Raw genomic sequence first — 27007 nt, forward strand, 5'->3', positions numbered from 1 at the left:
CCTACATCCTAATACAGCTTGAGTAACAATTTGACGACCAAAGACCCATACGTTTTATTGTTTCATCAGAGTAACCTTGAAGAGCAAGGTCGGTTGCTCCACCAATCCTAAAGCTATGTGATAATACTTTTGAAGTAATACCAGCCTGTGCACAGGCTTTGAACAGCACATCTGAGAACTGATATCTCGTCATTGGTGTATTGTTGGCATGACAGAAAAATTGCTCAGATCTGGCAGGGGCTATAGCTACGTATTCTTTTACAGCATTAATGCATATGCTTGCTTCCTGATTGCTAGGAATACGCACAAACACAGGTCGACCTGTTTGGTTAGTTTTGCTCAATCTAACTCGAATTATTATTGCATTGTTTAACCCTTCAAAAGTAATGTCTTGTCCTCTGTCCTTTGTGTTATTTGAGCAAACATCTAATTCACTTATCCTAAACAAACCAAATTAGGCCAAATAAAATACTGCTGTAAATAGTTTCGTTTCAAATTTTGAAAAACATACATTGGGAAGAAGTGAAACTAATCTGCTCAACATGCCAAGAGATATAGGCACTCTGAGATCTTGCTGCTGCCTTAAACGTTTGCAACCCTCCAACATCTTACTGACTACAAAATTGTTAGATGGATTGTAGAATCCCCTGATTTTATGCACAAAGCTAATACCTGACATATACAATTTTATTGTTGATGGTGCATAATTCTTTTTCAAAGCAGTATGATATGTACATAATAAATTGGTTAAGTGGTATAGGCCATGTATCCGGCAGGTTATAAGTAAGCCTGAAAGTATTAAAATGATTAATGGCAAGAGTATATGCTGTTCTTGTGCTGTCAGACACACTGGTTGTTATCAAACTAACAGCTCTTTGTTGAATATTTTCCATAGTTGGGGTTTCATTATAGATGGGCTTTGATGTGAATTTGGTACCAGGGTCCAAAATCTTTGCATCTAAAAACGAGACAAGGCATCGGTTATGGAGTTTTTCACTCCAGGAACATGTTCAGGCTTCACCACAATGTTCATCTGCAAACATTTTAATGTCAAATTTCGCAGCAAGACCATATTTAAATCAGATTTGGAAGTCATTTTGTTTATTATATGGCACACTGCCATATTATCTGATCTAAAGCATATTTTCTTTTGCTGCAATTTCTTGCCCCATGTGAAAATAGCTACAACAATACAAAATTCAAGAACTGTAATGTCTGTTATATATCCATGTTCAAACCATTCATCTGGCCATTGTTCAGACATCCATTTACCTGCAAAATAGACTCCAAAACCCATGCCTTCGCCTCCTGCACTGTCTGTAAACAATTCTACATCGTCATTGAAGGACCAGAATCTGTCGTGAAAAACGTAATGCCATTAAAATTCACAAAAAATTGTTTCCACATCATTAAGTCAAGTTTTATGCCCTTGTTAAATCTCAAGTGGTGATATGGTTTTGTTAGACCACAAATGGAATCAATCAGCCACCTACAGAATGGCCTGCCAGGAATTATTGCCCTGCATGCAAAATTTAGAACACCAATTAAACTTTGCATCTCTTTAAGTGTGCATCTTGTTTTTAACCAGGTTTTCCGAAGGAAAAAACTGGTTATTAGATTGGCGAATGCGGGCGGGCTGGCGGGCTGGCTGGCGGGCGGGCGGAACAAGCTTGTCCGGGCCATAACTATGTCGTTCATTGTCAGATTTTAAAATCATTTGGCACATTTGTTCACCATCATCGGACGGTGTGTCACGCGAAATAATTACGTCGATATCTCCAAGGTCAAGGTCACACTTTGAGTTCAAAGGTCAAAAATGGCCATAAATGAGCTTGTCCTGGCCATTACTATGTCATTCATTGTGAGATTTTAAAATCATTTGGCACATTTGTTCACCATCATGGGACGGTGTGTCGCGCAAAATAATTACGTCGATATCTCCAAGGTCAAGGTCACACTTTGAGTTCAAAGGTCAAAAATGGCCATAAATGAGCTTGTCCTGGCCATAACTATGTCATTCATTGTGAGATTTTAAAATCATTTGGCACATTTGTTCACCATCATGGGACGGTGTGTCGCACAAAAGAATCACGTCAATATCTCCAATGTCAAGGTCGCCACGACTAAAAATAGATTTTTTTAAAAACAAACTTACAAAGGGGGTTAATTTTGTTTGTTCATTTCAAAAGTTCAGTTTGAGTTTTCTCCCTTTATCAGATTTTTTTTCACAATGAAAACCTGGTTTTGTGACAATTTTGTCCCTTGTTTATAGCATGTTGTTCAGTAGTAAAATCAACACTTCTTGAACCTTATGAAGTGGCTAACCTATTTCCATCTTGTCAGAATCTAGTTCTAAGCCTAAAAATGTAAGGACTGTAACCAGACCTTCAGTGTTTTTTCTGCTGCTATCGGCACACCTAATTTCTGCATACAGCCTAAAAAAGTTTCCATTAGATGTCTACATTCGCCAGAGTTTCTTCTGCCACCACCCAAAAAGTCAACTTAGTAATGGATTAAATAAGTAGAGCCTGCTTTCCTTTGAATAGTATGTGAATAAGTAAATCTGCAAAACGATTAAATAAGTTGCAAGTTATGGAACATCCAAATGGCAGGCATTTATCGAAGTAAAAGCATTTATTAAATACAAAACCTAACTGGTCAAAATCATTTGGTTCCACTGGTAAAAGGCAGAATGCACTTTTGATGTCCATTTTAAACATTTCACACTTGAAACCGAGATCCTGAATCATGTGTACTGCGGTATCAAAACTAGTATATTGTACAGTACACTTAGCTGGGTCGATATAATCATTTAATGACTGGCCCACTGGATAGGAAAGGTGATGGATCAGTCTAAACTCTTGCTGCCCTGTTTTTTGTAGGGACCAAACCAATTGGTGATATTCAATGATTTGGTAAAGGTCTACTTTCACAAAAGGACCTGGTACGCCACACAGTTCTACCTCTTTATTAATCTTTTCCAAGACAATATCCGGAAGCTTTAATGCAGATTTAAGATTTTTGGCATTAGTTGCTTTACGAGGTCCTTTATTCTTTAATGAGGACCCTTTTCTAAAACCATTTACTAAAAATTGAGATTCTATAGTATTGTAATCATAAGATTCAGCCTGTAAAATATTAACGTTTATTGGTGATGGTGCTAATTGCATGAAATTATTGCTTTGTAGCTCTGAACCGCTGACCTTGGCCCCTTTAAAACCTGAATGCTCCCCTGTAAGATACCCAAAAGGAATTATTGGGTTTGTGGGGTTGAGTTTGCTGTGGATGCAATTGTGGTTCCTTCATATAACAAGACCAAGTGCCATGCTTTGGGCTTTGACATACTGCACAGAGGTGTTGGAACCTGCAGTTGTTCCATTTACAGAAGCCTTTGTTAAAGTCAAGGCATGGAGGTGATAGATTTGGTTGAATGGAAAATGGCCGATTTGCTGGGGCACCAATATTGCCAGAAAAAACATCTGAGCCAAAGGTCAGCATTGATTTTTGACCATGGAGAGAAGTACATGGACTGACGCAGACGGAACTGCTCGTCATATGTGCGCCACCCTGTGCCCCCAAATTTGGCAGCAGCCTCCCTTATTGTAAACATATAATTAAGCATATGCTGAGTGTGATCAGGATGGGCCTGGAGATTGATGCTGGAATAAATCAAAAAAGCATCTGTCCATTTTTCGATGGATGGTATTTTTTCGCTATTGGCCCTTGGAGCAGAAACAATTGTTCCACTTTCATCAACACTCAAAACTGCATTTTTGAACTGTTTATAAAGGTTTTACGGCTCCTTTGAGAAGAACAGCCATGTTAATGTATTCATTTTGCTTGATTTTTATTTGTTTTTGTTCAGGGACATGAATACCTAAGGAATCCCCGCCACACCTTATCATTTCAGGCCTATTTAATTCATAGCCCTGAGTTGAAGAACTGTTTGGCAAAATTTTGGATTCATTTATCAATGTTTGGAAGTCAACAAATTTACCTCTTTTGTTGTTATTTTCTGTTTTGTCAGAAGCCAGTAGGTGAATAAATTCTGGCACATCATGGTCAGATGGAGCTTCATCTCTTTGCCTTTTTTCTTCATTTTCTCGTAGGTTTGTTTGAGCTTTTTTTCCTTCCTGCTGGTTTTCCTCTTCCAGACATTTTGAGATGTTTTTTGTAATATAACTAAGTAATTATCTCTGCAGATAAATGTAGATTTTTAAATTTCAGTTCTTTCTGTAGGTTGAAGCCTTGGAATCCAATGCCAGAAAGGAAGTGATCTCAGAACTATTTATAGAATGGGCAATAATTCTTATAAATCAGGAAAGAGAACTCTAGTTAATCAACATATAGTATGCTCAAGATACTATCCCTTGAAGGGTCCACATTTCTGCTAAAATAAACTGGGTTTTATTTTTTAATACAATAACCCACATTGTTTGATAGTTTTGTACAAATTTCAAAGTGTTCTCTAGTTAGAGAGAAAAGAAACAGAAATTGACCCTAGCCACTGGCCATACACCAATCACCTCAACTTTCAAACATCTAATAACTGGGTAACATTTTGGGCCTATTGTGAGTCCTGTGAAAAGGCTCTAGTATGCATGCACACTGGTGAATCAACAAATTTTGGCAGCAAACCTTGTCTGAAGTCCCCATGTCTATTTTTCAGAGGAACAAGAAGTGTTGCTGAATGCAGCCGGAGACCAGATCGCAGCTATGAAAGTGAAATCTGGCCCACAAACGAAGTTACCTGATAAACCTATGTTTAAAGGTATACATTGAATCTAATCAATTCCTTATCCTGTTTTGACACATTATGATAGTGACTGGAATTGATTTTTTGTTTATTTATTTTAGCTCGGTTGCATAGAAAGCCTTAGGCTAATTTGAAGCAGGCGTGTAAGAAATAATATAATAATTGTCACTAACAAATAAGAAATCAGGCTTGCATGGTCCAACGCAAATTGCCATAACTAATGCATTTTTAGCTCGGCGTTTTCGGAGAAAACCCGAGGTATTGTCATAGCCAGCTCGTCGTGTTGTCCGCTGTCTGACGTCCGCGTTGTGCTAAAACCTTAACATTGGCTCTAAAATCAAAGTGCTTCTACTTACAACTTTGAAACTTCATATGTAGATGCAGCTTGATAAGTTCTACACGCCATACACATTTTGGGGTCACTAGGTCAAACGTCAAGGTCACTGTGACGTAAAAAAAAATTAAATCTGACAAGCTTTCATTTATTCAAAACTGCACCGTAGCCGAGCGTGGCACCCATTACGCGTTGCTCTTGTTAAATGATATTATTCCTGAATTTGATATTATTCAAGGGGAGACTGTAACTTTATTGTTTCTTCAATTAGATACCATGTATCTAATGACCACCAGGTACAACTTTTCGGAATCAAACTTTATCACATCTATTTTAAAAGAGGATTTAAAATAATATATATATTTTTTTTTAATAAACTGTTTACACTTAGATATTGTGATAGCAATGTGGTCTAAAAAACTATAATTTTTATAAAGATAACATAGAAATTTTTATTAACAGAATGTGTTGTTTCAAAGTATTTTGTCAACGTCAAAAAATATAAGACCTGACCATGTATTTCTTTACTTTAGGGTAAATTTCTTTATTTGAGTTTGATTATATATTTTAATTTGAGGGTGATTATACGTCTAAACTTGTGGGTATAGACTTAGCATTTATAAATTGCATTACAAATGTTATTATAAACATTTAAGAATGTTACACTGTTTTGTCTTGTTTCAACAGTGCACAATATTGATAAACTGGCAATTTTAAAATTTATCAGTTACCTATAAAATATTTTTGAAAATGCCCTATATTTCCAGCAAGGGAATTTAAACAAGGTATGAACATTTCATGCTATGTTTTGCATGTTGAGGTTTCCCTGCATTATACTTACATGCATTATTACTGTTCAAGTTATTCACATGTTTCTTAACTTGATTTTTAAACAGTTTTTAAGTTCCTTATTAATTGATCAGTTTTAGTTCAGTAAATTAAAATTATGAAAAAAACAAACAACCTATATTGTGCAACTTTAGAACAAAGTAGTGCTGTCCCTGTAAGTGCTGAATGCCCCTAACATATTGTTTTGCCCAAAAGTGTGTTCCAGAACTTTTAAAATAGGGAAACACAGACAAGTTTTATTTGGTTATTAAAAAATAAAATCTTGATTCCCCAATTGTTATATATTACAATTCATTATGTACAGTGACGCTGAAGATAATTAAACAAAGGACACCCCCTAAAAATGAAGAAAGATGTATTTGTTCCTGTACTATGCGTTTCCTCAAAGTCTTATATTATAATATGAATCCCGTTCATACTTTTTAGTTGATCTGCACTATAAAATAAAACTGTGCAGTTGGACTTTGTGCAAGATATATCAGAAGGTCAATAACTCCAAAAATACTGAGTAGCAATTTTTAGTTCCTGCACTCTTCACTTTCTCAAAATCGTCTCTATAGATCTTTGGAGTTTTATTAAAAATATCTTCAATGGTAGTGGAATTATAGTGTCCAAGAAAATTAACAAAGGGCATTAACTATGTAAATATTGAAGAATGAATTAGGTAACTTTTACTCTTAAGTCCCTCACACATCCCTTTATCAATATATGAAGTTTTATTTTAATATACAGTGAACCCGCGTTTATCCGGAAACGTCCGTTCCGGCAGAAAATTCCGGATAAACGAATCTTCCGGATTATCGAACCAGTGCCGTTTTGACATCAGTTTAATTACCTTACCTTATGAAATACACCTTATGTTTATGTACATTTTCATACTCATTTCGCATCGAGAATGATATTTTTTGTTACGCAGACATTTATTTAGGTTATTTAGTTTTAAAATCAAATGTTAAACAATATAAATACAAAAACGCGTAACCGAATTGTAGTACATATACACACCATGAGGACTGCGTGCATCTCGTGTGTTTCTGCCGCAGTGAAAAGATGTTGCCATGGGTGGCACGTGTGCTGTTAGCTGGTAACGTCACAGAGTTACAAATCAAGGGTGTTGAAGGCAAATGAAAATAAAACATAAAACTGCGATATGGTTTTAATATCTTTATTTATAACCCGTCTCAGAATGTTGAAATGATTAAAATACTGACATGTAAAAAATCACAAGTTTTTCACGGATTGTTAAAATAATCCTATCACAATTTTTCATGCATAACAAGTTCATTTCGTTTTTTTTTCTGAATAAGCATGATATTTTAAGTGTTTAACAGTTTTGTAATGATGGTCCGATTGTAATCAGCGTCTTTATTGGTAGCGGGTTCGGTTCATTAAAGACATTAAAGAAAATTAAACATCAAACCAAGTGTGTGTTTTAAGATGCATTGTGTAATGCCGACACCAATTTAAGTTTAAGTAAAGTCGGAGTTGAATCATGTTTAGTCACTACTATTAGCTATCACTCCTAAACACAGTAATATTTCATGCCTCGGTGATCGCACTTTTGTTTAAACGACAGGTTGACCATTAAGCCTAAAACAACAATAGTTAACGCCTTGGTGAATGCGCTTTTGTTTATTCAGCGGAGGTTGATTAAACCCTCATGTTGGGAAGCATCCGGATTAACGAGACATAATTACAGCTAAATACACAAATCGGTGTCGCGAAATATATGTTTGGATCCAGAACATGAGATTCCGAACTTAACGAGGGAAAATACTGCGTAATAAATCTGTTCCTCTTAACTTTCATCCGGATCGCGAGTTTTCCGGATTATTGAATTCGGGATAAACACGGGTTTACTGTATTCTATACTTTTTTTAAGTTACATTTTGCACAAGAAAAGTTTCTGCTAGAAATTTAAGCAATAACTCTAAAAATAAGAATATAAGAATTGTTATGGTTCTTGTGTCCTCTATCCATATATGAAGTTTCATTTTTATACGCCCGTCTATGACGGGACGTATTATGGTATACCCCGCGTCCGTCTGTCCGTCCGTCCGTCCGTCTGTTAATGTCGTACGCTACGTCAAATATCCTTTGACAGATTTTCTTCAAATTTTAACACAATCTTAATATTGATAAACCCTGATCCCCTTTCGTTTTTGACGGAATTCTGAATTGTCGTTCCAGAGTTATGGGACTTTGTTCGTCAAAATTTCGTGATTTCATTGAATGTCCTACTGTAGCTCAAATATCCTTCGATGGATTTTTTTCAAATTTCAACACAATCTTAATATTGATAAACCCTGATCCCCTTTCGTTTTTGACGGAATTCTGAATTGTCGTTCCAGAGTTATGGGACTTTGTTCGTCAAAATTTCGTGATTTCATTGAATGTCCTACTGTAGCTCAAATATCCTTCGATGGATTTTTTTCAAATTTCAACACAATCTTAATATTGATAAACCCTGATCCCCTTTCGTTTTTGACGGAATTCTGAATTGTCGTTCCAGAGTTATGGGACTTTGTTCGTCAAAATTTCGTGATTTCATTGAATGTCCTACTGTACCTCAAATATCCTTCGATGGATTTTTTTTTTTTTTTTTTTTAGTATCCCTGAAAAATTGAACAAGGTGAGCTTTTTTCTATTCCGATTGTACACTACCACTTACCCATCTACATTTCTCTTTTATTATTGGTCAAAATATCTATAACAGGTTTACTTCAACTCCATATCCTCTAAAGAAATGCATACATATACTCAAAAAAAGATATGGTATGAATGTCAAGGAGACGGCGCTCCATGCTCATGTACTTGTAAAATAAACCATGTATTCAAATACAAATAAACTGAAGTAAAAAAATGATTCAAAGGGTTATTTATTACCTTACTACTTCATTGGCGAACGACGGGCGTATCATGCGCTCATGGCGCAGCTGTTTATTATTTCTTCAATACATGAATTCTTGTTCAGGCACATTAAAATTCATGTAGGACAATAACTCTGCAAATACTGAAGAGAGAGTTATGGTCTTGCTTTTTGCATTTCTCTTGAACAATATATTATTATATGAAGGTTAATTTAAAAACCCACAGAGATATGCTAAACACAACAAATTATACCGAAAATAAGCAAAGGGAAATAACTAAAAAAATTGTGGCTGTATTGGCCTCTATCAATGTACACATTTTCATTTAAATACCAGCTATACTAATATGTAAAGGCTGCCAATGGTGCCCACGTCAGTAACACAATGTCCGAAAGGGAGAAATATGTAATAAGAGGTGGTTAGGTTTGACTCAACATGAATGGAATTATTTGATTTTTTAAATGAAGGGCTATTCTGTATTTGTAGTCTGAAGTGTGGTAATAGTTTTGGGCATACTGGCCAATTATTTATATTTTTTATGTCCCCCAGTCTATACTGGGGGACATATTGTTTTTGCCCTGTTTGTTGGTTTGTTGCTTTGTTGGTTTGTTGCTTTGTTGGTTTGTTTGCGTCAAACTTTAACATTGGCCATAACTTTTGCAATATTGAAGACATCAACTTGATATTTGACATGCATGTGTATCTCATGGAGCTGCACATTTTGGAGTGGTGAAAGGTAAAAGTCATCCGTCAAGGTCAAGGTCAAAGGTCACATTTTGCAATATTGAAGATAGCAACTTGATATTTGGCATGCATGTGTATCTCATGGAGCTGCACATTTGGAGTGGGGTAAGGTCAAGGTCAAAGTTCAAGGTCGAATATATGGGGGTTCATAGTGTTTCACAAACACATCTTGTTTTATCTTGAACATGTTGAAGAAAACATTTTTAGAATTTCCTTTGCTTCATTTTGTTTTATTGATCAATCGCATGACAAAATACCGTCAAAAATATCAGATGATGTCAGGTTAGTATATAACTAATTATTTGTAAAAATATTTTTGAAAATTTGAAGGTTTTAGTTTTTGTGCCTCCAAAGGAGGGCATATAGTGATCGTACAGTCCATCCGTCTGTCTGTCCTTCCGTCACACTTTGCATTTAGGTTTCGAAAAATGCTCATAACTTATTTGTCCCTTTACATAGCAACTTGATATTTGGCATGCATATGTATCTCATGAAGCTGGACATTTTGAGTGGTGAAAGGTCAAGGTCATCCTTTAAGGTCAAAAGTCAAAAAAATATGTATCAAAGCGGCGCAGTAGGGGGCATTGTGTTTCTGACAAACACATCTCTTGTTTCCTAATATGCATCTGTTAAAAAAGATCTAACATTTGTTGCACTCTTACTCACACATTTTCTGGACTAGCATTAAATAACAAAACGCATCAGATATTATATGTTTGTGAAAATTTAGATTTCAGATGAGCAGTCGCCCTTAACCTTCATTATAATCTATATCTTGTGTGTGCATTATAAATAGTTTATAGTTATTTTTTTATTTTTTTAAATCATCTTTTGTGTTATTGTTTTTATTGAAGAAGATGTTATGTTTAACATTTTGAATAAAGGATTTGCTTTAATGTATTTATAATGAAAGCGTGAGTTTCCTGTGTAGAACCAGTAACCAATGCACTGTGTCTTAAAGAAAAATGGCCTTTGTGTTTTGATTTGACACACTTTCAAGTCCTGGTTAGATCAGTGATTTATACAAAAACAGATCATGTAAAGCTCTGAAAAAGAGGGATTGGGTATATTTTCTACGAAAAGTTAAAACTCTTTCCCAGCTTTTTTTTTCAAGAATGCATTTTCATTCATCTGAAAACAAATTCATTTCCATGTGTGCTTCGATAAATCACAAACAAATTCCCGATCTCAATTGTTTAAACAGTTTAACAACTTAAAATATGATGTTCAGTGCAATTTTTTGGATTATATTACATATTATCGACAATTGTGAAAGTGACTATTTGACTATTTAATTTTTTTCTCTTATAATGCCTTTCATTACAGGACAAAATGAGAATGTTATCGTAACGCACATTAACTCACCGAACAAGTTTGTGGTACAGCTAAAGCGTGACAACTCGAAGCTTGCCACCATGTCTCACGCTATTCAGCGCTGGTGTAACAGTCCTCAAGCCAAGACACAGATTGTCACTGAGGTTGATGTGGGTAAGGCATTGTCTCTTGAAGCTTGAGGCGTCGAACTGTAAGAAGTAGTAGATATTTAACTCTTTAGCTCTCAGATACGTATTTTTACGCATTTGTAGTCCCTTAGAAAGTTAAATTTAATTTAAGACCTTTTTTACTACATTCAAGTTTTTAAGGCTTCATCTCAAAACCTTAGATACTGATGATCAGCAAACAGCATAAAACCTGAATAGACTGCGAGTTGCTCGCCATTTTCACTTTGCTTCCAAGTGGGAAAGGGTTAAAACATGTTTATATCACCACTGTGTAGAATTGAATGCCTCAGCTAGAGATTTAACCCTTTGCATGCTGGGTAATTTGTCGTCTGCTAAAATGTCGTCTGCTGAATTTCTAAAATTAGCATTTTCTTCGATTTTTTTTCAAAGAATACTATCAGAATAGCAAACAGTTTGGATCCAGATGAGACGCCACGTTCTGTGGCGTCTCATCTGGATCCAAACTGTTTGCAAAGGCATTCACAACTCGGTTCCCGCATTGTAAGGGTTAAAGACATGTGTATAGACTTAAAAAATTATTCTGACATACTTATTTCTGCTAATTATCATGTTGTTTTTTACTAAGTTAAAAACTCTTGAGTATGGCAAATAATTTAATCACCCAACAAACAAGATAAATGTATTTTGCGTGTTTTTGCAGATGACCACTTTATTTTCGGTGTATTTGCAGATGACCTATTTATTTCCCGTGTATTTGCAGATGACCAATTTATTTCCCGTGTATTTTCAGACGACTATGTGTTGGTTCTGTACTCGGTGGACAAGCAGTGGTACCGTGGGCGTATCAAACACGTGATTCGACACGACCCAGACGACTTCAGTAAGACCATCGTGGAAGTCGCGTACTTTGATTTCGGGAACGTGGAGCTAGTACAGGTTGACAGGTGAGTTGAAACGGGGGGAGTTATGGGTAAGACAAGAGAGCAGCTTATATATTCTAAGTGCTATTGCTGAATCAATGGAACCCTTTCCCACTTAGATACGTATTTTGACACATTTGTAGTCACTTGGAAAGTTAAATTTATTTGAATATCTTTTTTACTAGATTCATGTTTTAAAGGCTTCATTTCCAACCCTTAGATACTGATGAGCAGCAAACAGCATAAAACCTGCACAGACTGTGAGTTATACTTGCAGGCTGTTCTGGTTTTATGCTGGTTGCAAAAGCCATTTTCATTTTGCTTCTGATGAGGAAAGGGTTAAGTTAGCTTGAATTTTCTTTTGAAATGGTACCAAATGTTGATATGTCTAATATAAGTTTTTCTTATCAATGCATGAGGAGGTTTTAAGCAGTCTCTATAAACCTCTGTGGGAATTTTCAGATTGCGCAAGATGCAGTCAAAATTCATGAAGCACCCTGAATTCTCCATTGATTGTTGTCTAGTGAACCTGGTTCCACGATCAAAGGTAAGTAAACAAGATATGGCTTACAAGTGAAGTTTTTCATACAAATTTGTGTTAATGAATATTTGTCTTTGAATATTTTATTAAAATTTTTGTTGCCTTTATACAGTTTCAGTCAAATTTGGATAATCAACTTGACTAATACAAATTGAAGATTCATTGTAAAAGTATACATCTTATAAAATGTATGTCTTGGTTCTAATAACCTCTATTAAACTAACATATTAATAATCTATGAAGATTTATTTGTAAAGATATTCATTCATTTGTCTAGTGATCTCCAACAGCCAGTGAGATTTTAGAGAATCTTTGTACATTGGACATTTTGTTATTTCAACTGATAATGAAAAGGAATTAAACTGTCTTTCAGGACGCAAACTGGTCGCTAGATGCAGTCCAGACATTTGCCAAGATGGTGGACAATAAAACCATGGTTTTGAAGGTGAGTTACCCAGCTGTGTTGCCACCGCATGTTGGCAAGTTGATATTAATGTTCCAATCTGTTAATTGCAAACATAACTCCCTCTCCAGTTCAGATGTTTAGTTTGAGCTCGATAGGGCCTGATTTATCAAATATCTCAAGACAATTTTAAGTTACTACTAAATTGTTTTATTGTAACATATAGCAATTTATTGTCATTATGTTCTTGAAATAAACAGTTTGAGAACGACATAAATATAATAAGAAGAACAACAGTTGAACACTGTTATTTTGAATACAGATAACTTAAATTGATCATTGATAAAGTGTTTTGGGTGAGCAATATTGTGTATGGGTATAATATATACAGAATTTTACGCTAGTCAATTGTTCCATGTGTTTGTATCAGTCGAGTGGGTTGTGTGATGATGTTTCTCACCAGAGGCGGAGCCTTGAGTGTTAAACGAAATAGTGCAAGCCACGAGACTGATACAAACACTTGTAACAATTGACTTTCGAAATATTCCTTATATTATATACCACTTTGAATCATTTAAGTTAAAAAAATGAGTTTAAGCGTTCATAATTAACCAAGAATGCACTTCTAATTTTCTGCATTCATAGCGACGTCATTAAAAGTAGTCCAGCGAGTATGGTAATACGGAATTGGAAAACTAGCAAGTAGCATAATACGAGAATTATTTCTGTGCAGTTGTATTTTACCAATTGATACAACTTGTATTTTTTGGGAACATAAGGCAGGTATTTTATAAATAATGAGATTCATAAAACCTTGACCTTTAAACAGGTGTATTTTGTGACTAATTGACACTCTTGTTACAATATTTATAATATTTTTTATGTTACTTCATATCTATATACGCATCATAATCTACTTATGATGTTTTGTAAGTGCATACATAGCTGAAATAGAACACCACTACTTAAATAATTTTCCTTTACGACTATTTGTGATGTATCCAACAACTTCGAAATAGCAGTGTTTAACTGTACCGAAACATTCTTATAATATAAGATGATGTATTAATAATGGAAGTTGCTAATTATCAATCATTTGTATTTAAAAATTGCATAGTTACAAGTATTGTTGTGCAATATGTAATAAGGACTTTTGCTGAGTTTTTTGTCCATTCGATGTAAGTCATTATACTATTGTCTTCAACATAAATCTTTTGAATTCTACAGACCAAATTAATTTGAAGGTGAAACTAAAGAACAAGCTGCTGAGCATTTTTCAGCTATTATTTGTTACAGCAAAACAGAACATAATACAACTGTCTCTCTGGTGTCTTGGTTGAGTTCAAAACATGGTCATGTTCGGTCAAAAGATAGGTCACCTGGATAAATTTAAGAAAGAGCTTGTGAACATCAAGGATTTCACTTTCATATTCCAGTGAGCATAAAGCTTTGTTAGCAACCTATGAACTTGTGGCTTGACATTGAAGAAAAGAGAAACTTGTTGTGTAAAATGTATGCCAAAGGGACTCGTAATAAATCTTCTATTCTTCTTATAATGGAAAGACGCTCTGTATGCATCTGTATATAATTTATGACATTAATGACACAATTGTTAAAAAGTAGATTTGGATAGAATAGACAATGATTGGAGATTCAGCAAGTTTAAAAAGAAAAATGAGATTTTGATTGAACAAATTAAAACTGGGGATTTTTTAAAGAATAAATAGTAACTAGGAAAAGTAATATACCCTTGTAATTATCCCCCGCCATAGGTGGAGGGATACTGTTTTGGCATCTGTCCGTCCGTCCGGAGCCATATCTTGGAAGTGCTTTGGCGGATTTCATTGAAACTTGGTTTGAGTATATATATGGATAACAGGATGATGCACGCCAAATGGCATTGTTCATCATTCGTTAATAAAGGAGTTATGGCCCTTTTTATCTTGAAAAAATGCTTTTTGTGTGTGTCCGGAGCCATATCTTGGAAGTGCTTTGGCAGATTTCATTGAAACTTGTTATGAGTATATATATATATATAAGAAGATGATGCACACCAAATGGCATTGTACACCATTTGTTAATAACGGAGTTATGGTCCTTTGTATCTTGAAAAAATGCTTTTTTAGTGTCAAATATAACACTTGTGTCCAGAAGCATATTGGCGGGGAATAACAATTTAATGAATTTTCTTGTTGACTTTATTTTACAGGTTGTCCAAGAAGAGAACAAGATCATGATGGTGGATCTGAGCAAACCTGCTGATGAAGAGATCCTCGATGATCGACCTATATCAGTACGAGATGCCCTCGTGTTCCTGGAGTTGGCAAATCTTGAGTCTCCTTACTCGTTGCCTGAACCTGGATGTAAGTGAGATCAAGGTCATAGTCATCGGTGTCAAGGTCATAGTACTAAGGGTCAAGGTTAGTTAAGGTTGTTTCAATGTCATAGTCAATGATGTCAAGATAATCCTGGATTCATGTAGTAGTTAGTGGGATCAAGGTCAAAGTCAGTGGAGTCAAGGTTTTAGTCTGTGGGATGACTTATAGTCAGATCGATCAAGCTCATTGTTAGTGAGATCAATATCAAAATCAGGGGGGTTCATGGGTATAGTCTGTCCAATGAAGGTAATTATCAGTGTGTTCATGGACATAGTCATTGGGATCAAGGTCAAAGCCATTGGGTTCAAGGTCAAAATCAATGAGGTCATGGTCAGAGTGTGTCGGATGAAGGTAATTATCAGTGGGTTTAAGGTCAGAGTCAGTGGGTTAACAGTCATAGCCAGTGGGTTCAAGGTCAGAGTCAGTGGGTTAACGGTCATAGCCAGTGGGTTCAAGGTCAGAGTCAGTGGGTTAACGGTCATAGCCAGTGGGTTCAAGGTCAGAGTCAGTGGGTTAACGGTCATAGCCAGTGGGTTCAAGGTCAGAGTCAGTGGGTTAACAGTCATAGCCAGTGGGTTCAAGGTTATTGTCTATTGGGTCAAGTTAATTGTCAGTGAAATCAATGTGATTGTCATTGGGGTCAATTTTAAAGTTAGAGGGCTTAAGCTCATAGTTCACGAGTTCATAGTGTTTGAAGTCAAGGTTAGAATCAGTGGCGTAAGGTTTGTCTGTGGGGTCACGGTCATAGTTAAGAAAAAAAACTACACACTTAACTACCAACCAACAAAAGATTTGAATTGTTTTATTTTGTTTCACATTTTTTCTTAAAAATATAAAAGAGAAAGAAATCAATTGAGTACTGATCAACTGATCCTTACTCAGGTTAATTTGATTTGCATATTTTAAAGACTGCTTAATGCTTTCTGAACGGCAAGACATACAGTAAATATTTTTCAAGAAAAAAAAAAGTGTTTTAACTTTATGTATTATTTAGGGATGCAACAGTTTAATTGATAAACTTTGATATTAATTAATAATTCTATGAAATAAACATAATATGGCCACTAATGTTTTAAGAACATAAGAGTCTATAAATGTGCTTTAATTGTTTAAGAGAGTGCATTTATGTAAATGATATCTAATTGCTTAAAAAGCATATTTAAACAGTTTAAGTTATTGTACTTAAACGGTTAATTAACCTGTTACTATAATAGGTTAACCGGTTAATATTTTATTAATCTGTTGCATTCCTAGTATTTATATATTCAAAATTAATGAATACCATAAATATTTTGTTCTACACAAAGCAAAAGTTGCAAAAACAGTTGAGTGATATTAATGTTCAAAATGTTTTATATACATTGATGACAGAACAAAGGTATAGTTGTACAATAAAACTCCATGGTTATGACGTGTTGTGTATTCCAGCTTCTAAGTTACCAAACAGGAACTTCCTGACACCGAGTCCAAAGGAGGAGGGAGAGTCATATCCAGTCATTGTGAGCTATGCAGGCACCCCGGACAACTTCTATGTGCAGGAGGTACATTCCTTTACATTGTTATGCTAAGAACAGTTTTCAGATGAGAACTTAGATTTAAACGCCATTGTTGTGACTCACTTTGTTCTGTAGGAGATTTGTCATTTCAAGGGCCGTTTTCTACAACCTCTAAATCAAGTAGGGGCCTTAGGGGCGTTGTCTTTTAATGGCATATGAACTTAGTTCTGGTAATCCATTTTCAATCAACAAAGCTTACCAAGAACAAGTGTATGTATGCTAACTGATCCTGGGATATTACTTCTATACTGTTTAGTAAGTAAGTGTGTTTTATTGTAAAGAATACTGTAAAGAAAAGTATACTTTTTAAAAAGACGGCAACTAATCCAACAAACAATACGATATGGGCCGTGCTCTGTGAAAAGAGGGATTAATGCATGTGGGTAAAGTGCAGTCCACACAGGCTAATCAGGGACGACTGTGCAGTCCACACAGGCTAATCAGGGACGACACTTTCTGCTTTTATGATAACTTTCCTTGAAAGAAAGTCTCTTCTTAGCAAAAATCCAGTTTAGGCAGAAAGTGTCGTCCCTGATTAGCCTGTGCCGACTGCACAGACTAATCTGGGACGACACTTTACGCACATGCAGTAAACCCCCTTTTCACAGAACAAGGCCCATTGTATATTCTCAGCTTGGTGAAGAAGCAGACTACCTTGCCACCATGATGGCCCACATTCAGGACACGTACACCAAGCAAAACAAAGACACCTGGCAGATTATATACCCACAGATAGGTAAGTACCTAAATGAGCCTAGTTCTGCAATAATGGGGTTTAATGCATAATTAAAGTCTCGTCCCAGATTAGCCTGTGCAGTCCACACCGCCTAATCAGGTACAATACTTTCCTTCAAAAACTGGATTTTTACTAAGAAAAGACTTCCTTTATAGGGAAAATAAAATAAAAGGGGAAGTGTCGTCCGTGATAAGCTTGTGCGGACTGCATTTCAAATACATGCAAAGCACACATTTATGTATGCATTAGTACATAAATGTTCATTATTGAAACATTAACTGAATTGCTGATGATGTACATTACAGTAAGCAATATTGGTATTTTGAAAGATATTTGCAGATTTTTGTGTATGAGGGGCAAGGGTAAAAAGGTGTTTGTAAATATTTGTCATATTTATTGAAATCAGAAATGTAACTTGTCCTACTGACTTGCTAGCACAATGGTTGGTACACTTACTCACCTTGGCTACCTATCTCTGCTTTCCATGTGAGTTTGGTTGGTGGTCACTTTATTGGTCAGGACAGGTGGGTTTCCTGCAGGTAGTCTGGTTTGCCACCTCAGTTGCAGATCACACCAAATATCAACAATATGTCTCTTTTGACATCAAATACCTAGCTTTTCAATAGAGCTTCATTTAAACTGAAGCAAACTTTCTATGAGTCTAACAACTTCATTGAGATGTGGTGCTGGGTCATGCCCTGTCTTTAAATTTCAAATTGCTACAAGAATGCATACTTCATTTGTCCACCAATCAAACATCATTTGTGAAGCCCTGTGCTGAGTAGTTCAGAATTTGTACGGCCAGTTTAGCTTATAGCTGTTGACTTTAAGATTGTTTTATTTCAGCAAACATAATTGATAAAACTGTAGTCTTTAATGTGTGAATTATCAACAAAATGGTCAAACAAAAACTTAATTTTTTAATAAAAATGTTCATTGTCATAATATTTTTATGCATTAAGTTATTGGTCTGTAAGATTTACTGTCTGACTTTTAAATTTTTAGTGACTGCTAATAATATTTGCCTAGAAACATAAATAAACAACCGACAACACATAACATGTGAAATTTTCTGTCTACCATTCAGGAATGATCTGTGTAGCCCAGTTCAGTGGAGACCGCCTGTGGTACAGGGCCAAGGTCATAGAGTTGCCTGGCAACCGGGATGTCACTGTGCAGTATGTGGACTATGGGAACACTGAGCGTGTCAACGTGTTCAACATTCGCAAGATCCTTGACTCTTTTCTCATCCTTCCTGCTCAGGTAGTGACCCATCAATGTTTTGCATCAAAAAGCAGTTTTTGCAGAACTCTCAAAACAATAGCTGGCTACAAGGTCTTGTAATCTGGTAAAGGATTACTATCACAAGCTGTTTATTTATATACGGACCATGCTTTGTGAAAAAGGGGTTAAATGCACGAGCGAAAAGTGTCATTCCAGAATAGCCTGTGCAGTCCACACAGGTTAATCAGGGACGACACTTTCTTCTTTTATTTTATTTTTAAAACTTCACAGGCTGATCTGGGACGACACTTTACATGCATTATACTCCTTTTTCACATAGTACAGCCCTGATATATCTGATTGGATGGGTTCATGTTCAACCTTCAACTTGCTCTTTTTATGTCCCCCACTATAGTAGTGGGGGACATATTGTTTTTGCCCTGTCTGTTGGTTGGTTGGTTGGTCTGTTGGTTGGTTTGCGCCAACTTTAACATTTGCAATAACTTTTGCAATATTGAAGATAGCAACTTGATATGTGGCATGCATATGTATCTCATGGAGCTGCACATTTTGAGTGGTGAAAGGTCAAGGTCATCCTTCAAGGTCAAACGTCATATACGGGGACATAGTGTTTCACAAACACATCTTGTTGTATGAACAAATGAGACCATGATAAAAGAGGGCGATAGTTGGATCACATTGTTGCATATAATTTGAATACGAGTGTCATTTGCTGAAGCGTCTATTATGTTTAATCTTAAATCATCAATTGACATTGTTAAAAAATCAGTTTTTAGGTTTTATCACTCTGTATCTCCTATTAGCATGGCTGTTTTCGGAGAAAACCCAAGTTTCATAGCAAGCTCGTTGTTCGCCGTCCGCCGTTTGCCGTCTGCGTCGTGCTAAAACCTTAACATTTTGTTAAGGTTTTGAATATTGGCTGTAAAATCACAGTGCTTCAATCTACAACTTTGAAACCTCATATGTAGCTGCACCTTGATTAGTTTTACACGCCACACCATTTTTTGGTCACTAGGTCAAAGGTCAAGGTCACTGTGACCTAAAAAAAAAAAAAAAATTCTGACAAGCTTTCATTTATTCAAAACAGCATCTGCAGCCGAGCGTGGCACCCATTATGTGGTGCTCTTGATTAATATCTTATTGTAAGGAGTGTGTAATGTTATTCCTATTTTCAGGCTGTGGTGTGTAGCCTTAAAGATGTTGAGCCACTGGACACCAGCACTGGGTGGACAAACAAGGTAGCCAGGATGTGGGGTGGGGGAGTTGGAGATGGGGTTTTGGTTGGGAGGCTGTGATAGTTTCTGTAACGTGGGACTGTGTTGAATGATGGGAAAACTGAATTTTATGTTGAACAAAGGCTTTATGTTTTTCTGCTCAAATGTCTTGTTCATGTTTGAAAAGTATTAAACCCATAATATTGCTTTGATAAATGAAAAAGGAAAATGGTTATCAAGCATTACTTACTTACCGATAAAGGTCATTACAATTAAGGCCAATCACAATCTAGAGTTGATAGTGATTTGTAGGCGAGTCCTATATTGCTTGCAATTCTGTTCAAGCATTTGTATTTATTTGTTTTTTCCAGACTTCAGAAAAGTGTCTGACATTTTGTCCAACAACCTTTCAAAAAGTGTCCGCCTGGAATATAATATTCCGGACCAGTTAAATCCAATGTATATAATTAAATGTTAAAACTAAAACATTTTTCCGTTCTCTGGCAGCAAACATACTTTCCAAAGTTGTTCAAATTAATTAATATAACATCATGATAGAAATGATATAAAGTACTACATAATTCAACAATATGTTGGAATTATATATATATTAATAGTTTATTTTAATTCATCTGGAACTTTAATTACGGACCTCACTATAGAAGCAAAAAAACTTACATAACCATATTAATTAAGTTGTATGGTGATTCTATGGTTATATTAAAATGCTGTTAAGGTTATTGTTAACAGCCACTATGCATACAACTTGCAGCATGTTTTACTAACCCTATAGTACTTTTAACTTTTGTAATACAAGTGAAAGGAAAGTTGTAAAGAGGGATACATGCTGGTGGTGTCAAACTGTTTCGATTTTGGAATTTATTAAGAAGATTACATATTATTTGAAGAAATTTTAGAAAGAAAAAAAACAACAGCACAGCAATATTCATTTGCAGTTGTATGTAGATTTTCCCCTCAAAAAGTAATCTGATGTTGATACCGATTCTTGGTTAGTAAATATAGAACATTTTTATGCTCCCCCTAAAATTTTTGGGGGAGCATATAGTCGCCTATTCGTCTGTCCGTCCGTGTGTCCATCCGTCCGTGCACAATTTTTGTCCGGGCTATTTCTCAGCAACTAATGACCGGAGTTCAATGAAACTTTATGGGAAGCTTCACTACCAAGAGGAGATGTGCATATTATCAGCCGGTTCTGGTCGGATGATTTTTCACAGAGTTATGGCCCTTTGAAATTTTCCATTAACTGTACATATAGTGCAATTCTTGTCCAGCTATTTCTCGGCAACTAATGACCGGAATTCAATGAAACTTTATGGGAAGCTTCACTACCAAGAGGAGATGTGCATATTATCAGCGGATTCTGGTCGGATGATTTTTCACAGTTTATGGCCCTTTGAAAATTTCTATAAAAAAATTCTTGTCCCCCCAACTACTGTGCCCTCAAGACGTTTCCTTTTATCTGAATATATAGTGCAATATTGTGATAAAAAACCTTTGAGGAGCATCACCTGTCTTCGATGGTTTTTTGTTAGATTTTGTCAGTCTTGTCCGTCCCACTAAGTTTTGTTCTGTATTACTTGCAAAACTGTCCGAGCTTTGATCTGTATTACCTGCAATACTCTCAGAGCCTTGTTCTTGTTGCTTGCAATACTGTCAGAGCCTTGTTCTGTATTACTTGCAATACTGTTCGAGCTTTGTTCTGTATTGCTAGCAATACTGTCAGAGTCATGTTCTGTATTGCTTTCAATACTGTCATAGCCTTGTTCTGTATTACTTGCAATACTGTCAGAGCCTTGTTCTGTATTACTTGCAATACTGTCAGAGCCTTGTTCTGTGTTGCTTGCAATGCTGTCATAGCCTTGTTTTGTATTGCTTGCAATACTGTCAGAGTCATGTTCTGTATTGCTTTCAATACTGTCATAGCCTTGTTCTGTATTACTTGCAATACTGTCAGAGCCTTGTTCTGTATTACTTGCAATACTGTCAGAGCCTTGTTCTGTGTTGCTTGCAATGCTGTCATAGCCTTGTTTTGTATTACTTGCAATACTGTCAGAGCCTTGTTCTGTTTTTCTTGCAATACTGTCAGAGCCTTGTTCTGTATTGCTTGCAATGCTATCAGAGCATTGTTCTGTATTGCTTGCAATGCTGTCATAGCCTTGTTTTGTATTGCTTGCAATACTGTCAGAGCCTTGTTCTGTATTGCTTGCAATACTGTCAGAGCCTTGTTCTGTATTGCTTGAAATACTGTCAGAGCCTTGTTCTGTGTTGCTTGCAATACTGTCAGAGCCTTGTTCTGTATTATTTACAATACTGTCAGAGCCTTGTTCTGTATTGCTAGTAATACTGTCAGAGCCTTGTTCTGTATTGCTTGCAATACTGTCTGAGATTTATTCTGTATTACTTGCAATACTGTCAGAGCCTTGTTCTGTTTTGCTTGCAATACTGTCAGAGCCTTGTTCTGTATTACTTGCAATACTGTCAGAGCCTTGTTCTGTATTGCTTGTAATACTGTCAGAGCCTTGTTCTGTTTTGCTTGCAATACTGTCATAGCCTTGTTCTGTATTATTTACAATACTGTCAGAGCCTTGTTCTGTATTGCTTGTAATACTGTCATAGCCTTGTTCTGTATTATTTACAATACTGTCAGAGCCTTGTTCTGTTTTGCTTGCAATACTGTCAGAGCCTTGTTCTGTGTTGCTTGCAATGCTGTCATAGCCTTGTTTTGTATTACTTGCAATACTGTCAGAGCCTTGTTCTGTATTGCTTGCAATACTGTCAGAGCCTTGTTCTGTTTTGCTTGCAATACTGTCATAGCCTTGTTCTGTATTACTTGCAATACTGTCAGAGCCTTGTTCTGTATTACTTGCAATACTGTCATAGCTTTGTTCTGTATTACTTGCAATACTGTAAGAGCCTTGTTTTGTATTACTTGCAATACTGTCAGAGCCTTGTTCTGTATTGCTTGCAATACTGTCATAACCTTGTTTTGTATTGCTTGCAATACTGTCAGAGCCTTGTTCTGTATTGCTTGCAATACTGTCAGAGCCTTGTTCTGTTTTGCTTGCAATACTGTCAGAGCCTTGTTCTGTATTGCTTGTAATACTGTCAGAGTCTTGCTTGTTATTGAAGGAGCTTCAATACTGGTCAGAGAAGCTCACAATGCAGAAATTTGTCATGAAAGTGATGGCAACGAGACCACGACTCTCTGTGGTTTTACGGGAAGCACATGTGGAGGACATGTACAGATCAATCAACATCAGAATGGTAGAAGCTGGGATGGCAAGATCTGTTGGGAATTGGTAAATGATTGAATTATTTAAATATTTCATTTTATGCATAGTTTAGTGCAACATATAGAAGAGCAGAGAAACTATATAAATAAGTCAGTTTGCTGGACTACTTTAAATGTTTTGAATACTCTATATACTGTGAAACCATTATTATTCATCCGACATTAATTTTCGCCTTTTTCGTCCTTCGACCAATGGACGAATTCAAGATCCTAACGAACAATCATGTCCCATATTTGAAACAAATAAGACTGAATTACCGTAGGCATGAGGCATTTTAATCCAGCGTAATCCACGCATAAACACAGGGCTCGAAATTAACACCCGCACACTCGCAAAATGCGAGAAAAAAAGATTGCAAGGTAAGTTATAAGCCACTAGTATTTTTTGCAAATAAAGAAATAGTGAAAAAAACGAGTTATATTGCTTAATGCGTTCGACGGCATGAACGCTAAACCGTAGGTCAATTTTTTGAACGTCCGAATACCCATATGTGGAAGCGCGCACCTTGTTTGTTGACCGGTATTCTTATAATACAGATACACAGATGGTTTTGATACAAAGAACATGAAACAGTCGACTATTCACACTCAAGTTAAATCCGGTTTTGACACAAAGGGGTGTTCATTATACAGTGTACTGACAACTGACATTTCCTGTAAAACGCGAATGCAATAAGGCTGTATCGAATGCGTTGACTTCGTTTAGGTATAACAGTGTTGATTAGCGCTAATTGTTAACAACTTTATTACCCATTGTGTGTATTGTGTTTTTCAGGGGTGTTGCAGATTATACAGCCTACACGCGGCGAATCCGGATTAAAGACAATACTATTAAACGCAATTAAAATATGACGATGTGTGATCAACACCTGACTGAAATATATTCTGCGCTTTGTTACAAATTAATAAAGAACATTTTGATTTGTGTTTGGTTGTTTGGTTTTAACTGCATCTACTATTTTTGTACATATACATAAAAAAACCTTACTTTTTTTTTTTATAACAAAAACATTTTTTTATAGATTTAATACTGTTGTTTATCAACGCTTGAAACTTTAATGAAATATGACCAAAATAATTTGCTTACGCTAATTATAACCCATAATGTTCGCACCTTCTCTAATTGGCGCCGATAAAGGATCAGTTTGACCATGATAGTAATGAAAAAAGACTAATTGGCAATTGGCTTCGTTGTTTAAAACACTCGTTAACGATTATTCAGTCCCACTTATCCGCTAATCATAACAAAGAACGTGTCAATGACATAAAATAATAAGGGACAGTTACTATCACCTAAAATAACAGACTTGTTAATTGGCATATGCCAAACAAGGCCCACCTCCTGCAAGTGACTACCAAGTGTCAACTCTCTTTCCCCAGCACGATTTTTTCGAAACCGCGTATTACATGTATTACAAACAAATCGGGCGTTTTTGTTTTTTTTTTCAAAACCAGAATGGACGAATTTAAGAGCGGACGAAATAGTCATTTTTAAGAAAAGGGCGAAATTTTGTGCCGACAAAAATAAATGGTTTCACAGTATGTGAAAATGAATTAGTTGTTTTGAAAAATAAATGCAAATATCAAATTAAAGAGACAATTATGTATATGTTGGAAGTCATATTATACACTCATTCCAATAGCCTTTTCTTGTAGCATTTTGCTGTATAATCTGTCCTATCAACACACGTCAAGAACATCACTTATTATCATCATTTTTGACTTTCATTTGTGAGCACTTGGCCATTACCTTATGTATAATATCTCACACATTTGTTCCTGGTTGCAGGTCCAAACCCCAGACTATGAAGGAGATCAAGACGGCTGTGAAGGAAGTCGTGCCCCGTCTCTCCTACACTGTGGGGAGTGGGTCCTTCCCTGAACCTTGTGTAAGTACAACAATCCCTGTATAAGTCCACCTATGAATGTATCTGTTCAAAGCATGTATACACAAATCATCTGAGGAATCATACAGCGATTTTTTCCCTTCTTTATAAAGTACCGCAAAACCCAACTTTCTCAATCAGGAAAAAACTGCAATTTTCTTAATTGCTGTCGAAGACCTTCCCAATTGAAGGTAACTTAATTATTTTATTATGCCCCCGGATGGAAAGATCAGGGGCATATTGTTTTTGGCCTGCCTGCCTCAAACTTAAACCTTGGTTAAACTTTTGCAATAACTTTTTGAATATTGAAGATAGCAACTTGATATATGGCATGCATGTGTATCTTATGAAGCTGCACATTTTGAGTGGTGAAAGGTCAAGGTCAAAGTCCAGGGGTTTTTTTTTAGACAAAGGGGAAGACGCTGGGTGAAAGGGGAAAATAGAGGGCGAAAGAGACATATTTGGGGAAAAAAATAAAAACGTTTTAATCAATGTCTATAACTCATCTATTCTGATTTCAGGGGTTTTTCACCACTGTCCGCGTCTCCGCAAAATAGAGGCATTCCAAAAGCAAAAAAAACGGCCCCATTCCCAATCAAATCTTGATGAAATTTTTCCAAATTACAATAACACAGGGGATGAACAACTTTTGTCACGTGACCACACAAGTTAACGCAGGTTGTTGAATTGAATCAGGAATCCCGCTCCGTCAGTTATTTTTAATCCTTATATAAAGAATATGTAAAAAATACAAAGCCTATGACATGTTACATACCTTTTCGCATATTAAGACGCATTGCAATTGTTTCGAAGCTTTGCAGTTTTTAAGAACACTTTTACACAAAATTTAGATTTTCAATGCAAACGCAGTTTGATTTTATATATTTTTACTTTCGATTCACGAATAAATCATATTGCTTGAAAAATAAGAGCACACGATGCTTAATTTGTGTTTATTCACTGTATTTGAGATAAAAGTTGATGTTTTTATATTTTATTTGATCAGTTCTTGCTATTTCAAAAATATGCAAACGCGAGTTGGTTGAGCAAACACAGTTTGCTGAAGCTGGATTATGGCAAACGCAGGTTGGTTGAGATAGTGGCATACGCAAAAAATCTGGAGATAAATGGTTTTATTGCTGAAATGAATATCCCGTATCGCAATAAGACACGTAATAATCAGATCGACGGCCAAAATTCTAAAAGAAACGATTGGCTTATGCGCAAAACATAAAACTGGCCTATGTGCAACTTGAGAAGGCATTACAGATTTAAATGTAATTGTTAACTATTCGTACAATGATTCAAATGAGACAAAGATGCATCACCGCAAATATATTTCAAGCATATTGATTCGCATTAGATTTAAAAAAATCGCAGATTACAAATGCATATTCCAACGATTTGGGTGAGGTCAACAATCATCACAGATAATCAACATAAATAACAAGTAATAGGTTTAGATCAACAGTTATCACAGATGAGCAATCATGAACACGATAATTCGTATGAGATCAACCATTATCATACTTAATTTAAATCAGAATAATAAATATATCAACAATAATCATATACAAAACAACAGGAATACCAAACAAAAACACACAAGATAAACGATATGAAAACAATGTTTCGGATGCAAAATCACGCGTAATACTATATATTATTGTTTTACAGTCTGTATTATAACTAATAAAGAAAATTATCACGGCACATTGGTAAGACATATGCAAGGAAAAGGGTTAAGAATAATTCTTGGTCATACCATCGTCATACAACAGATGACTAGGCCCGGTGCT

General features: G+C 35.8%; 1 protein-coding gene across 2 annotated transcripts in view; it reads left to right on the forward strand.

Moving 5' to 3' along the window:
• Window positions 1-27007, forward strand: part of LOC127850272 (RING finger protein 17-like) — a 121783-nt gene that overhangs the window by 44142 nt on the left and 50634 nt on the right. The window contains exons 14-26 of one of the 2 annotated variants that reach the window (XM_052383165.1): window positions 4670-4771; window positions 5858-5875; window positions 10880-11041; window positions 11807-11960; window positions 12399-12483; window positions 12851-12922; window positions 15090-15243; window positions 16687-16799; window positions 17448-17550; window positions 18638-18813; window positions 19971-20033; window positions 23160-23329; window positions 25112-25211. In XM_052383165.1, coding sequence (XP_052239125.1) covers window positions 4670-4771; window positions 5858-5875; window positions 10880-11041; window positions 11807-11960; window positions 12399-12483; window positions 12851-12922; window positions 15090-15243; window positions 16687-16799; window positions 17448-17550; window positions 18638-18813; window positions 19971-20033; window positions 23160-23329; window positions 25112-25211 — 1472 coding nt within the window. The remainder of the gene's footprint in view (window positions 1-4669; window positions 4772-5857; window positions 5876-10879; window positions 11042-11806; window positions 11961-12398; window positions 12484-12850; window positions 12923-15089; window positions 15244-16686; window positions 16800-17447; window positions 17551-18637; window positions 18814-19970; window positions 20034-23159; window positions 23330-25111; window positions 25212-27007) is intronic. The other variant, XM_052383166.1, reaches the window with a different exon arrangement.

Source organism: Dreissena polymorpha, chromosome 11, assembly GCF_020536995.1.
Source record: "Dreissena polymorpha isolate Duluth1 chromosome 11, UMN_Dpol_1.0, whole genome shotgun sequence".
Taxonomy (NCBI): domain Eukaryota; kingdom Metazoa; phylum Mollusca; class Bivalvia; order Myida; family Dreissenidae; genus Dreissena; species Dreissena polymorpha.